General features: G+C 43.2%; 1 protein-coding gene across 1 annotated transcript; it reads right to left on the bottom strand.

Annotated features, from left to right (window-relative positions):
* Positions 1-487: 487 nt before the first annotated feature.
* LOC137009775 (transcription factor Spi-B-like) lies at positions 488-5,035 on the bottom strand. The gene is made up of 6 exons (XM_067372276.1): positions 4,940-5,035; positions 4,705-4,722; positions 3,415-3,565; positions 2,664-2,791; positions 2,423-2,567; positions 488-1,171 (listed from the first exon to the last, which is right to left on the bottom strand). Exons 2-6 carry the CDS (start codon positions 4,720-4,722, stop codon positions 855-857), a joined length of 759 nt encoding a protein of 252 aa, XP_067228377.1. The 5' UTR covers positions 4,940-5,035; the 3' UTR covers positions 488-854.
* Positions 5,036-14,051: the final 9,016 nt, after the last annotated feature.

Below are 14,051 nucleotides of genomic sequence, written 5' to 3'. Positions count from 1 at the left end.
TATATATATATATATATATATATATATATATATATATATATATCGACAATGTTAATGTATTTGGTCTTGGTGGACTAGATCTGCTATGCTGTTGTGAGCCTGAAAGATATGCTGCTGCATTAATAAACATAAATAACTCCCATAGCAGATCAAGACAGGTGGAGCTGGGGAGGTGGAGGGGTTCAGAGCACTACAGCAAACAATGAACCAGACTATTTAAATGCTGAGCAAGAAATCTCATTGGCTGCAGGATCAGCAGAGGCCAGTCAGCTTGTGTCATGTAGTAAATGATGCAGATCGCATGTAAAGGATCAGCTTGCGCCATCTAGAGTTTCATGACTGAACTACATATGTAGTCTGGTCCACTCAGTCATATTAATACTTAATAAAAACACTTGAATATGAACAAAACATTTTACAATGGAATTGTATAAATTAAACAGTATGACATGACTGCATTGACAAAAATACAACTTTGCAAGTTAAGATTAATTTATTTAGGCACATCAGAACATTTAATGGCATTAACAAGTAATTGAAAGTAGCACAAAAATTGGCAAATATTTTATCAAAAACAATGGATTCATAACTACATATAACGTAGTGTAATGGTTAACAATCCTCAGATTTACATATTTCAAAGATCACCTTCAGCTTCATAGAATTCCATGTTATTCCTTGTTAGATTACATAAAAATTGAGCCTCAATTAAGCCAAATAATATTAGAAAAAAATCTGTGTTTTAAGTCCACATTACATTATGAACATTAAAAAGGCAAAACCATCCTCTGTAAAATACTCAGTATTTATTTACACTTTCCCAGCTAGGAGAAAGTATTGGTGAAAGGACCACATTAACTACCCATGAATCTTTGCGAATTGTTCTGAAGGCCTCTCAGTGTTCTCTCAGTGAACTGATAGGTAAGTTTACGCTTCACTTTGCAGATCTCTCCAGTTCGCGAATAGTTTCGCAGGGCACGAGCCATTTTCTGGTACGTCATGGTTTTCCGGTTGCCCTTGCGTCTGCCCCACATCTCTGCCAGCTTTTCCTTGTTCTGGGAGGAGAACTGGAACGTTCCGTTGTTCGACTGAACCCACCAGATGCAGCTCCGCATGTCTGGTGTCTGAAGCATCTCATATAAGAACTGAAACAGTCGCTCTTTCCTTTTACCTGAGAAATGTCAACGTTTTTAGTGACTTTTAAAGTGCAGAATGTAACATTTGGCATCTGTCTATTTGTCTGCCTTTTTGTGTGTCTATCTAATCACTTATTGGTCAAGTAATTGAAAGACCAGCGCACAATGAAGCAGTCTAAGACCTATTACACCCTTCAAATGTCAGATTAAAAATTAGACTATATAATCATGATCGAACCAAAGCCTGTGTCAAGTCACTTGACTGTAAGGATAAGTCTATTCGGAAGTAAAAATACAAGGGGGGTGACATGTAGGAAACCTAAACAACACACACTCTAAAAAATGCTGGGTTAAAAACAACCCAAGTTGGTTTTTATGGACAAACCCAGCAATTGGGTTGTTTTAACCCAGCTGTTGGGTTAAATGTTTGCCCAACCTGGGTAGTTTTATTTAACTCAACTATTGTATAAAAATTAGGTAACACTTTAGTATAGGGAACATGTATTCACTATTAACCATGACTTTTCCCTCAATAAACCCCTAATTTACTGCTTATTAGTAATTAGTAAGGTAATTGTTAAGTTTAGGTATTGGGTAGGATTAAGAATGCAGAATATGTGGCATTAATATGTGCTTAATAATTACTAATAAACAGCCAATATTCTAGTAATATGCATAACTAGTTAAAAGACCCTTAAATAAAGTGTTACCAAAAATTACTGTATTGCTTGCTTAAAATGAACCATGCTGGAAATGAAAATTTTTTAATGTTTAATAAATGAACATTTATTTATAAGTTTAATGAATAATAATTCAACAATAAACATTTATTAAATTGCTTATTAATAAATGTTCACCTTTTGATTATTATTGTTGCCTCTAGTAATTATGTGTCTGATTTTGGGTTCATTTTAAGCTAGACATATAGTAATTTTTAAACTATAGTTGGTTTAAATAATACTGTCCAGCACTTTGGGCAAACATTTAACCCAACCGCTGGGTTTGTCCATTTTCAACCCAACTTGTGATTTTAGGCCCATTTTAATTGAACCATGCTGTTTTGGACCCCACTTACTTTAAACATTCTTTAAAATCTTTTGTGGTCCACAGAAATTAGAAATTCATTCAGGTTTGAAATGATATAAGGGTGAGTAAATGATGACAGAATTTGTCGCTTTAATTATTTCTATCCAGTCCATAATAAACTGACTCACTAAAATGAATCGACTGGCCCAAAACCAAAATGAAAGCACGACAACCGATGGCCTAGCAATGCTGTGTTTTACCTGAGAGTGGCGCTAGTGCCATAGAGTCATACGCAATCGGTCCCTTCCTGTCAGAGGTCGGGGATGGTGGAAATTCTTGGCATCCGGAGCTGGTGGACAGCGAATCTGAATCACTGCATTGGTTTCTGTCATACTGGCAGTGCCCCTAAAACATAGAATGTTATTAGCATCCATGCAAAGGTCAAACAGATCTACATATGACAGTAATATTATTACAGTGTTTATGTCTGGTCAGACCTACCCACTCATTGTGACTGAACTGACAGAGCCACGTCTGCTGCTGCTGCTGCTGAGGCTGTTCATGAGTCTCATCTGTTCCTAGTACTCCACTATAATGCCATTCATATGCACGTCCTGACCAGCTGTTCTCTATGGAAACACATCAATCATTATCATTATCACATATGCTGCTCGCTACAATCAACAACACATGCAGGGTGTAAGAAATTGTGGTTATTTTTGATGTTAAAGTGCTTTCTCCTATCCAAATTTACTGGAACAGCAAGAAATATATACCATTTGTTGATTGATTCCAATGAAAAGTGTAATGTAGCACTTTCAAAACATTGCTGTTTATTTGAGCATCTGACCAGCCTGATACAGCAACAGCTCAACCAATGGTGTGAGTTTGAGGCGGGGCTAGCTGTCTGACTGACCAATGGAGGATGAGGAGAAGGTAGACGTGTTTAAAAACTGTGTGACTGTTTAAACAGGTTTTGTGTGTGTGTGTGTGTGGCAAAAAGATTACACACTTCACAAGTAAGTACTTTTTATTACTAAATTTCCACTGTTTTTACAGTTTCTTCTAAACTGTCATCACATGTGGCATGGAATCCACGTTTTGAGACGCAAATAATAACAAAGCTTCGTCAAAGTGGAAATTACTAACCTTACGAAACTGAAGGTGCACTTCCATTAAATTCAAAAAGCAGAAGTGACCTTTCCCTCAGTGGTCTCCTATGGTGTTTTAGTTCTGAGTGTAAAACACTAACCTGCCATACTGTGCTCCTCTTGACCTCTCCTCTGGACACATGGTGCTGACATCACCTCCACCGAGTGCTCCTGCAGGTATTCCTCAATCATGTCAAGGTCCAGGTTCCCTGACAACGGCTCTCTAGGGCCCAGCTCTTGGAAGTATTGAATCTGTTGGTAAATGAAATAACAATTTATTTCCTTTTTATAGATTCAAAGAACAGAAAATCTGAAAATTATACATTTGTGCTCAAACATTTTAACAAAATAAGAGGGTTCATAAAAAATACACTCAAGTACTGCTACAGAAGATACTTGCATGCTTTCCAGAACACAAAACAAGTATTTTTGTTTTAAATTCACCCTGATCATCCAATTCAACAAGTTTACCCCACCCCTTTTGTAACAGTTGTGTACGAGTCCCTCAAATGTCGTCAGTGTGAATAGATGAATCATGCAGTCAAAACAATACAGTCACTGTAAAAGTTTGAAATATGCAAAAGATGCTGGAAAACCAAAGAATGTGTGGGACCTGGAGGATTTTTCTGAAGAACAGAAACCATGGGACTCATAAACAACCATCACAAACCATAAAAACAGCCATGCATCATCCAGCTAACGAAACAGACATGTAAAATTTGACGATTTTATAAATTCAGCTATTATTTTGACTATATGTAAACATCTGTTATGTGAAATATCTTATTCAGAACAGTACTAAATAAAAAAAATAACATGCAATTTTTCTTATTTTGTTAAAATTATTAACATTGGTATGCAAATATACTGTTACATTATACAGTATTTACAACTGTTTAATTGGAAGGAAGTTGGAAAAATTTGCATGACTAGAACATTCAAGAGAATCTCCCTCTTGTCAGTAAAAAAAATAAAAAATTTGCATTGTGAGTGTGTAAACATTTTAGTGGTAATAATATGCATATACAGTATTTTGACTGCATAAAAATATACTGCCTACAGCATTGTTATATTTAAGATTGTAACTGTCTGAATGTCATTGCATTAAGCAACAAAATATCAAATCAACATATTTTCCATACAGATTATATATATATATATATATATATATATATATATATATATATATATATATATATATATATATATATATATATATATATATATATATAGCATATGTCCATTCATTCATTTATTTTACTATCATAGAACATCTATGTAAATGTTTCTGCAAAGCTTTAAAATCATCTGTCTTGCATTTTCCCCAAACATACAAACAAATAAACTAACTAACTAATTAACAATAAATAAATAAATAAATAAATACTCACGGTTTCAAGGGCCAACATCTGAAAACAAAATAAAAAATGTCAGATGAGTACAAACATGAGTACAAACACCCTAAAGTGACTCTGCACAGAATGAAGGGAATGCTGTTAGAATGCAGTTTGATCACTTCAAATATTTCTGAAACATATGTCAGAATAAACAATGAAACTGAAACAAACAAAAAACCGACTGTAAAATAAATAAGTACAAATTGAAGCATCATGAATGATCAGTTACCTCAATGTAGTTCCAGTCAAATTAATCTGTCACAATAGAAAAGTGGATAAGCCTATGACTGCTGAACAAGATGTTGGAAGTGAGGGTGGAGCTGTGCATCACCTGTAATACGCACCTGTTGCCTGATCTGATCCTTTTATATCCTCCTCTCTCTCTTTCTCTGCTTTCCCCTCCTCCTACTGTAAACTCATAAGGTTGGGCCAACCTTCCATTATCAACATGCAAATCTCTATTAATCAAACATTCATCTGGGTTTAACGGTATGACCACTCCCCTTTGCTCTGTCTGTATCAAAGCCTTCTGGGCATTTGGTCTGCATGCATTGTTACTTTGTGTACTAAAAGTGGGCTTTTATTTGTAACTGCCACAGAGATCATTGAGGTAATTAGCGTTTTACATGGATCCAGATAAACTCTTGTTTTTCCTGTCTGAAATCCTACAGTTGATATGATTATGCTGTTATGTCATACCCATCATTACCCATGTATTGATCTGAAATGGATGAACTACTTGAAATCTACTGAAGCAGATGTTCATTTATTGTTCGTTTGTATAAAATGAAAACAACTAACACAGTCATGAACGGTTTTGCTAATGCTTGTGAATCATGACCTTCCTGTTCTGTGGTCAGTAAAGTTTAATGACGGAACAGTAACTCGCATTCAAGTCTGAGGTGGAAGCTATTAAACTTTTTTCCTTTTTTTTTTTTACTGTATTTTTGATTTTATTAAAAATGCATCCTTGGTGAGCAAAAGAGACAAGACTAAGAATTTTGTTGTACAGTGACAGAAGAGAGTTTGAATACAAATTAATTGCATTGAATGATAGATTTCCTTGAGTACATATCAGATTGACACCATGTTGCAGTATGTAGTACATGTGACACAATGAGTCCACTATTATATCCTGATCCGATTCCTCCTTCACTCTTTCCCTAAAAAGTCCTTCTTTCCTGTTCAATAAAACCATTGGTCATCCTTTATATTAGGGGTCTTAAACGCAGTTGTGGCAAAATAAGTGTATAGAGTCAGACAGGTAACCCAAAGGTTGTGGGTTCGATTCTCAACACCGGCAGGATATGACCCCCCAAATCACTCCCCGGGCGCCACAGTAAAATGGCTGCCCACTGCTCCAGGTGTGTGTTCACTACTCACTACTTCTAATTTGTGTGCATGGATGGGTTTGTCACAGACACGTCAGGTTCCAACGTCACCCAATCACAGCGCGCACCTTCTCCAGAGTACTGATCACCGCCACCGCAAGGAAAAGGACAGTAACTATCCTACGTATTATCTGCTCAAGTCAAACTATTACCAGTTCTCTTACCTGTTTCATTCTCCCTGCCCTCCTGTGGTCCCATAAAGCTACTGTGTTACGTTACATCTGTGTCTGTCCTCAGTCTACTGTAACAGAAGACCGGACCAACACCGCTGACCCAGGATGAGCCAACCCGACCCCTTTCAGGATTTGGTGGATGCGCTCCGGCGCACACTGACCATCCATCCATCGCCACCATCTCCAGTTCCTCATCCTTCACCTGCACCAGCACCAGCTAACCCCACAACTCACGTCAACACTCCTCCTTCACTGCCGCCGTACGCCAGTCCCATGGCCAAACCGGCGCCCTACTCAGGATCGGCGGAGGATTGCAGCGGGTTCCTGCTGCAATGCACACTGGTCCTGGAGATGCAGCCGCACCTGTACCCGAGTGACACCTCCAAAATAGCGTTCATCATCTCTCAGCTCAGCGGCAAAGCATTGAAGTGGGCCGATTCCATCTCGTCCCAGCAGTGCGCGGTAACCCAATCCTACTCGTCGTTTATTTCCCACTTCCGGGAGGTGTTCGGGAAACCCATCACAGACTCTTCAGCTGGTGAGAAACTCTATAATTTGAGACAACGCTTGCAGCACTCAGCGGATGGAATGAACAAGCCCTGATAACGAACTACCGGCAAGGATTGGAACCTCGGGTGCGGCTGCAACTCGCTGCATGCGAGGACAACATCGGCTTAGAAAAGTTCATCCAGCTCTCCATCCGCTGCGCCACTCGCATGCAGGCGTGCCTCCAAGAGCACCAGGACCAGTTCTTCTCCACCGTGCCACTCTGCCGATCCGAACCCGTCAGCACTCCAGAACCAGCTCAAGAACCCATGGATGTGGAAAACTCTCGTCTGTCCTATGAAGAACGCCGCCGCCGTCTTACCCTTCGTCTCTGTCTCTACTGTGGTGAACCGGGGCATGTGATTGCAGCATGCCCCACACGACCGCCGCGACCCCTGGTGAGTGCCATTATTCCTGCTACTCGCAAAATGAAACCACTCACTACTGCCGTCAATCTTACTGCCGCCAATGTCTCCCTTACAGTGGTCGCGCTCATCGACTCGGGGTCCGCCGGCAACTTCATCTCTGGTGCCCTCTGTCGCCAACTACGTATCAAGACCTCTCCGACCATCTACAAGATCTGCTCCATAACCGGCCGACCCCTGAGCCGTAAGCACGTCCGCACCGTGGCGGGTCCAGTTACCATCCAAGTAGGACTTCTACATCAAGAGGAGGCTCATCTGCTGGTTCTGGAGGACTCCACCGCTGACGTGGTTCTGGGGTGCCCCTGGTTGGAGCAGCACAATCCCACCATCTCCAGGAAGACGGGCGAAGTCCTGAAGTGGGGCGACACTTGCTTCAATCACTGTTTGACGGATCTGCCAGTTCCACCAACCTCCTCACCTGATCTCTCTCTCTGCGCCACGTCCATCAAAAGTCCTGTTGAACAACGTTCTGTTGAGATCCCCAAGTGTTACGCCCCCTTCAGCGACGTCTTTTGCCCTCAACGGGCTTCCAAGCTGCCTCCACACCGGCCATGGGATTGTGCCATCGACCTGCTTCCGGGTGAACCAGTGCCTAAGGGAAAAATCTACCCTCTTTCCATCCCGGAGGAGAAGGCCATGGAGGATTACATCAAGGAAGCCCTTGCCCAAGGTTACATCAGGCCGTCTACTTCCCCTGCTGCTTCTAGTTTCTTCTTTGTGGCTAAAAAGGACGGAGGCTTGCGGCCCTGTATTGACTACCATGCACTCAACAAGATAACTGTTAAATTCCGTTATCCCCTTCCTCTCGTCCCAGCGGCCCTAGAACATCTCCGTGGTGCCACTGTGTTCACGAAGTTGGACCTCCGCAGCGCGTACAACCTCATCCGGATACGTGAGGGGGATGAGTGGAAGACCGCCTTCATCACCCCTACTGGCCACTACGAGTACTTGGTCATGCCGTATGGATTAGTCAACGCCCCCTCCGTATTCCAGGCCTTCATTCATGAGGTGCTCCGGGAGTTTCTCCTTTCTCCACCGGTTTGTCCTGGTCTACATTGACGACATTCTCATCTACTCCCGGAGCCAGGCCGAACATCGCCAACACGTTGCGGAGGTCCTCACCCGCCTCCACCAATACCATCTGTTCCTCAAGGCCGAAAAGTGCACTTTCCATCAACCTTCCGTTTCATTCCTGGGATATAACATCGACCACAGTGGCATCCGGATAGACGAGAGGAAGGTGGAATCCATAACCAACTGGCCAGAACCCACCACCATAAAGGAACTCCAGCGTTTCCTCGGTTTCTCAAATTTCTATAGACGTTTCATCAAAGGTTACAGCTCTATCGCCCATCCACTCACCAGTTTACTCCGCAACCAGCCCAAGTCTCTGTCCTGGACCCCGGCAGCCACCAACGCCTTCAACCAGCTCAAAGAAGCCTTTACCACCGCTCCCTTACTCGTACATCCTGACCCAGAGAAGCAATTCATCGTTGAAGTGGACGCGTCTACCACTGGAATGGGAGCGGTGTTATCGCAGCAGCAGGGGACACCAAGTAGACTCCATCCATGCGCCTTCTCCCGCAAGCTCAGCCCGGCGGAAGTCAACTATTTCATCGGAGACAGGGAACTTCTAGCGGTCAAGCTTGCTTTGGAAGAGTGGAGGCATTGGCTGGAGGGAGCCAAACATGCATTTCTAGTACTAACGGACCACAAAAACTTGGAGTACCTTCGCTCTGCAAAAAGATTGAACCCTAGACAAGCTCGCTGGGCCATGTTTTTCTCCCGCTTTAACTATACAATCTCCTTTCGCCCTGGTACGAAGAATGTAAAGGCGGATGCTCTCTCCCGTCTACATGCTCCTGAGGAAAAGACCGAGGAACCAGAACCCATCATCCCTAGCTCCCTCATCGTGAGTCCCATAACATGGTCAGAAGAGACCATTCCCTCCTCCAATGCCTCCACTAACCCTCCGCCGGGCTGTCCACCCGGCTTGCTCTATCTTCCACGGACACGACGCACTCCCACCATTCACTCAGCTCACACGTCACTTGGCACTGGTCACCCGGGGGCCAATGAGACCCTCTCGTTGCTGAAAGAACGCTTCTGGTGGCCAGGGATGGCTGCCGATGTCAGAAGGTACGTGCAGGGCTGTAGGGAGTGTGCCATCTCCAAGTCTCCTCGTCATCTGCCAGCTGGGAAACTCCTTCCGCTGCCCGTTCCAGATCGCCCATGGTCACACCTAGGAGTGGACTTCATATCTGATCTCTCTGTCTCAGATGGATACACCACCATCCTAGTTGTTGTGGACCGGTTCTCAAAGTCATGTCGTTTAATTCCACTTCCTGGATTACCCACTGCAATGGAGACCGCCGAAATACTCTTCAACCAAGTCTTCAGATACTTCGGAATCCCAGAGGATATCGTCTCCGACCGAGGGCCCCAATTCATATCCCGAGTATGGAAGCCCTTCTACTCACTTCTAGGTGTGGCCGTCAGCCTGACTTCTGACTTCTACCACCCCCAGTCGGAAAGGAAGGTACAGGAGATTGGCCGCTTCCACCGTACCTTCTGTCATGACCACCAGGACTTTTGGAACCAGTTCCTGGGTTGGCCGAGTACGCCCAAAACTCTCTCTGACAGTCAACTACTGGGCTTACACCGTTTCAGTGCGTGCTCGGTTACCAACCCCCACAGTTCCCCTGGGATGGGGAACCCTCCAACGTTCCAGCAGTGGATTACTGGTTCTGAGAGAGCGAGAGGGTCTGGGACTCAGCACACCACCAACTGCAACGAGCCCTGCGCAGACACAGAATGGTAGCCGACCTCCGACGTTCCAACAACCCGGTCTTCCAGCCTGGTCAGATGGTCTGGCTATCCACCCGTGACATCAGACTGCGTCTGCCCTGCAGAAAGCTGAGTCCCAGGTTCACTGGCCCATTCCCCATCGTCAAGCAGGTCAACCCAGTCACCTACCAACTCCGTCTTCCACAAGGGTAACGTATACATCCAACTTTCCATGTGTCACTCCTCAAAGCTCACCATCCCTCTGTTCTTCCCACAGGACCTGACGTGGCTCCCGCCGAACCCCCCTTCCACTCATCCTGGAGGACGGAGCTGCGTACGAGGTTCGAGAAATCTTGAACTCCCGGCGTCGTGGTGGTCAGCTTGAATACTTGGTGGATTGGGAAGGATACGGCCCTGAAGAACACTCCTGGGTCCCAAGGAACGACATCTTAGACCCCAGTTTACTCCAAACCTTCCACGACAGTCACCCTGAGAAACCGGCACCGCGGGGAAGAGGACGACCACCACGGCGTCGGGGTTCTCGGACCTCTGGAGCCGGCCGTGGATGGGGGGGTACTGTCACAGACACGTCAGGTTCCAACGTCACCCAATCACAGCGCGCACCTTCTCCAGAGTACTGATCACCGCCACCTGCACCTCATCACTCTCTTCATCAACAGCACTATAAAGCACTCACGCACACAGCACTCCACGTCCGGTCTCGTTTGCATACCCTTCATGTTTATGCTTACCTCAAGGACTCCTCTTCGCATACCTACCTGTCTCCATCGTGTCTTTACCCATTGTGTGCTTCGTCTGCTCTGTGAGTGTGTTCCCGTCAGCTCCTAAGTGCTCCAACGATCTCCAGTCTCCAGCGTTTATCTCCCTGCAAGGAAAAGGACAGTAACTATCCCACGTATTATCTGCTCAATTCAAACTATTACCAGTTCTCTTACCTGTTTCATTCTCCCTGCTCTCCTGTGGTCAAATAAAGCTACTGTGTTACGTTACATCTGTGTCTGTCCTCAGTCTACTGTAACAGGGTTGAATGCAGAGGACAAATTTCACTTTCACTATGTCTTTACATAATAATAATGTACTTACTGTGTTCATGTTGTGCTGCAAAACACTTGTGCTGCTATTGAGGTGGGATAAGGGTAAAGGTAACACTTTATTTTACAGTGTCCTTGTTATACATGTTACATGACATGTATAATAACAGGAAATTATGCATAATTACAAGAAACTAACCATAAACCAAACTCTAATCCTAACTCTATAGTAAATATATTGTTTTTTTGTTGTTGTTGTTTTTTTATATTACCTAGTACTTAAATGTATATTGCACTGTAACAAGGACACCATGCTAATAAGCAGTTAATAGTGAGAATTGGATGCTAATCTAAAGTGTTACCAGGAAAGAATTAACAGTGTACTTATTAATGTAATTACAGAAATCAAATATAGCTCCAAGCAGCAATTATCAGGGTTCAAATGCTTTAAGGCCTTTAAGCACATGCGTAAAAAGAAAATGGGCCCTATTTTAACGATCTAAACGCAAAGTGTAAAGCGCACGGCGCAGGTGCACTCAGGGCGTGTCCAAATCCACTTTTGCTATTTTAACGATGGAAAAACGGTCCGTGCTCCGGGGCACATTTTTGAAATGGGTTGTCCCTATTCTCTTAATGAGTAATGGGCGTAACGTTCAATAAACCAATCAGAGTGTCATCTCCCATTCGCTTTAAGAGCAAGATGTGCTCGCGCCATGGCGGATTGCTATTTACATGGCGGAATTTGTTGACGGAAAAGCTGAACACTTTTCAAGTGAAGAAACCGTCCTGCTCGTGCGCGAAGTTAAAGCGTGCGATCATCTACGGGACAATCCACCAAAGCTTCCCGAGGTGAAGAAGGCGTGGAATGAATTAGCAGTGAGTGTGTCTGTTATCAGTAGTAATAGGCTGAATTGAAAATAGGTAGCCTAATTCTAATACACACAATGACTATTCATCATTACATTTTTATATTTATGTAGCCTACACAATAATATTCTTTTACACTGTAATCCTTTTGTTTTTAATATTTGGCATGTTTGTGTGATGCGCATCCCTGTGTGTAATAAGCAAAGTCAACGCGCATTGTGGACGCGCCCAGAGGCGCAGTTTCTACCAACGCGCTCTAGCAAAAAAATATTGCGCCATTGACTTTAGACTTTAGACCAGGTTTGAGTTGGTCTATGGCGCAGTCTATTTTCAGCTCCTTAAAATAGCAATGCGCCGGGAATGCGCCTGAACACACCTCTTTTTTAGACCAGCACGCCCATGGGCGCACTAACCGGCGCAAATGCATTTACTAATTTAAGGACGTGGTGCTAAACGGGAAAAACGCGAATGGCGGCGGACGCAAACTAGCAAACACACTTGCGCTGCACCTTGCGTCGCATTGCGCCGGGTGTATTATAGGGCTCATAATGTTTTAATTGACCCTTTGCAAAGACCTGCCCCCCTTAGTTACTGTTTCTTTGTCCGACAAGCCGTGGTGCTGTCACGCCACACGCAGTGAAAAATACATTGCGGAGCAAAGAGGATACTGACAACACATCAACAGTCAAGACAGAACAGGTTACTTATGATATTAAACAAAGTCCCAGCTTTCAAATTGTGTAGTTTTTTTTAAGAAATTCAAACAATAAAAAACGTTTTGTGGCTCTTTAATGTGTCGTGATTGCTGTACCGCCTCAGCTCAAACGGTTTGTAAACTGATCATCTCTTCCTACTAGTTCATTTATAGAATCAAATAAACATGAATGAACATGAGAAGGAATGTTGTTTCAAATGCAGAAAGCTGTCAGTAAACACCATTTTTCAAGTTTAAGTCCACCGAGGTTAAACTCCTGACTGCTTTGTCGGACAAAATGGCGGATTTGGCATTCTGATTGGTTAGATCACTTGTCAATCAAACTCCCGGCGAAGGGTCAATTAGCAAGCCCGTAACCATCTCAGACATAGACAGAAAAGACCAGTTACAGCGAATACAGGCAATTTACCATAGGAAATTTATGGTTGATAAAGCTTTTTAACGGTTATCGAGGTTGAGCCAAAAACCTAGGACTAGTTCACCAAAGTTGGTTTTTGAAATAATTTCCAATATTTAACAAACAATTAAATGGACAGCGGCAGTCCTAGGAGGCAAGAGTTCTACTATGTGGTATGAATGTTGTGGGCCCTCTATAGGGCCGTGAGTCAAACAGGCCCAGCGAGTTTCATTCCGATCGGCCTCCATTAACCTTGTCTGATAGCTGCTCAAACTTCATTGGCTGATGGCGGACATGTTTTTTGAGATACGTAAATGTTCTCAAAGACAGTCATAGCACCTTGGACAAAGACACTGCATACAAATTTCCAATTCAGTTGGACTAACGGTGAAGTAGTTATAGCCATTTTCAGTTTTTTTTTATGTTATACCGCAACCAAGTGCCAGTCGCCACGTCCTTTTTCACACGACCACAGAATAAACTCTTACATAGGTGTTCTGAGTTTGGTGAAAATATCTCATTCTGAGACCGTGAATCAAAATTTCAACTTTATTTTGATAATTATTGACAATCAGACAGAGAATCTTGCTGCACTGGTTTGGTTTCAATCGGGCCAAAAACCTAGGACTAGTTCGCAAAAGTAGGTTTTTCAAAAAATCTTGAGCACAAAATTCCAACAATATAAGACACTTGAGTCTACGCCCGCTGTAGCGCCCCCGTCAGGCTGATTGGGGTGAGCCTTGGTGACGTTGTAGGAGGTGTGAGTACTAAGTTTCAAGTCTCTATATAATGTACTGTATGGTCTGCCTGATTACTTTTAGGGGAGAATGCTTATCCTTGTAAATTTTTACAATAACAATATGGTTTCAACGCTACGCTCTTGAACCTCTAATTACAGCTATGATTACATGCAGGTGTTCTAAAATATAAGTACAATGTAATGACACATATGTACACAATAAGTGAATTGTAAATTGTATCAAATGAT

This window comes from Chanodichthys erythropterus, chromosome 20 (genome assembly GCF_024489055.1).
Source record: "Chanodichthys erythropterus isolate Z2021 chromosome 20, ASM2448905v1, whole genome shotgun sequence".
NCBI classification, from domain to species: Eukaryota; Metazoa; Chordata; class Actinopteri; order Cypriniformes; family Xenocyprididae; genus Chanodichthys; species Chanodichthys erythropterus.
The sequence above is the reverse complement of the archived record's forward strand: the minus strand, read 5'-3'. Positions and strand labels throughout refer to the sequence as shown.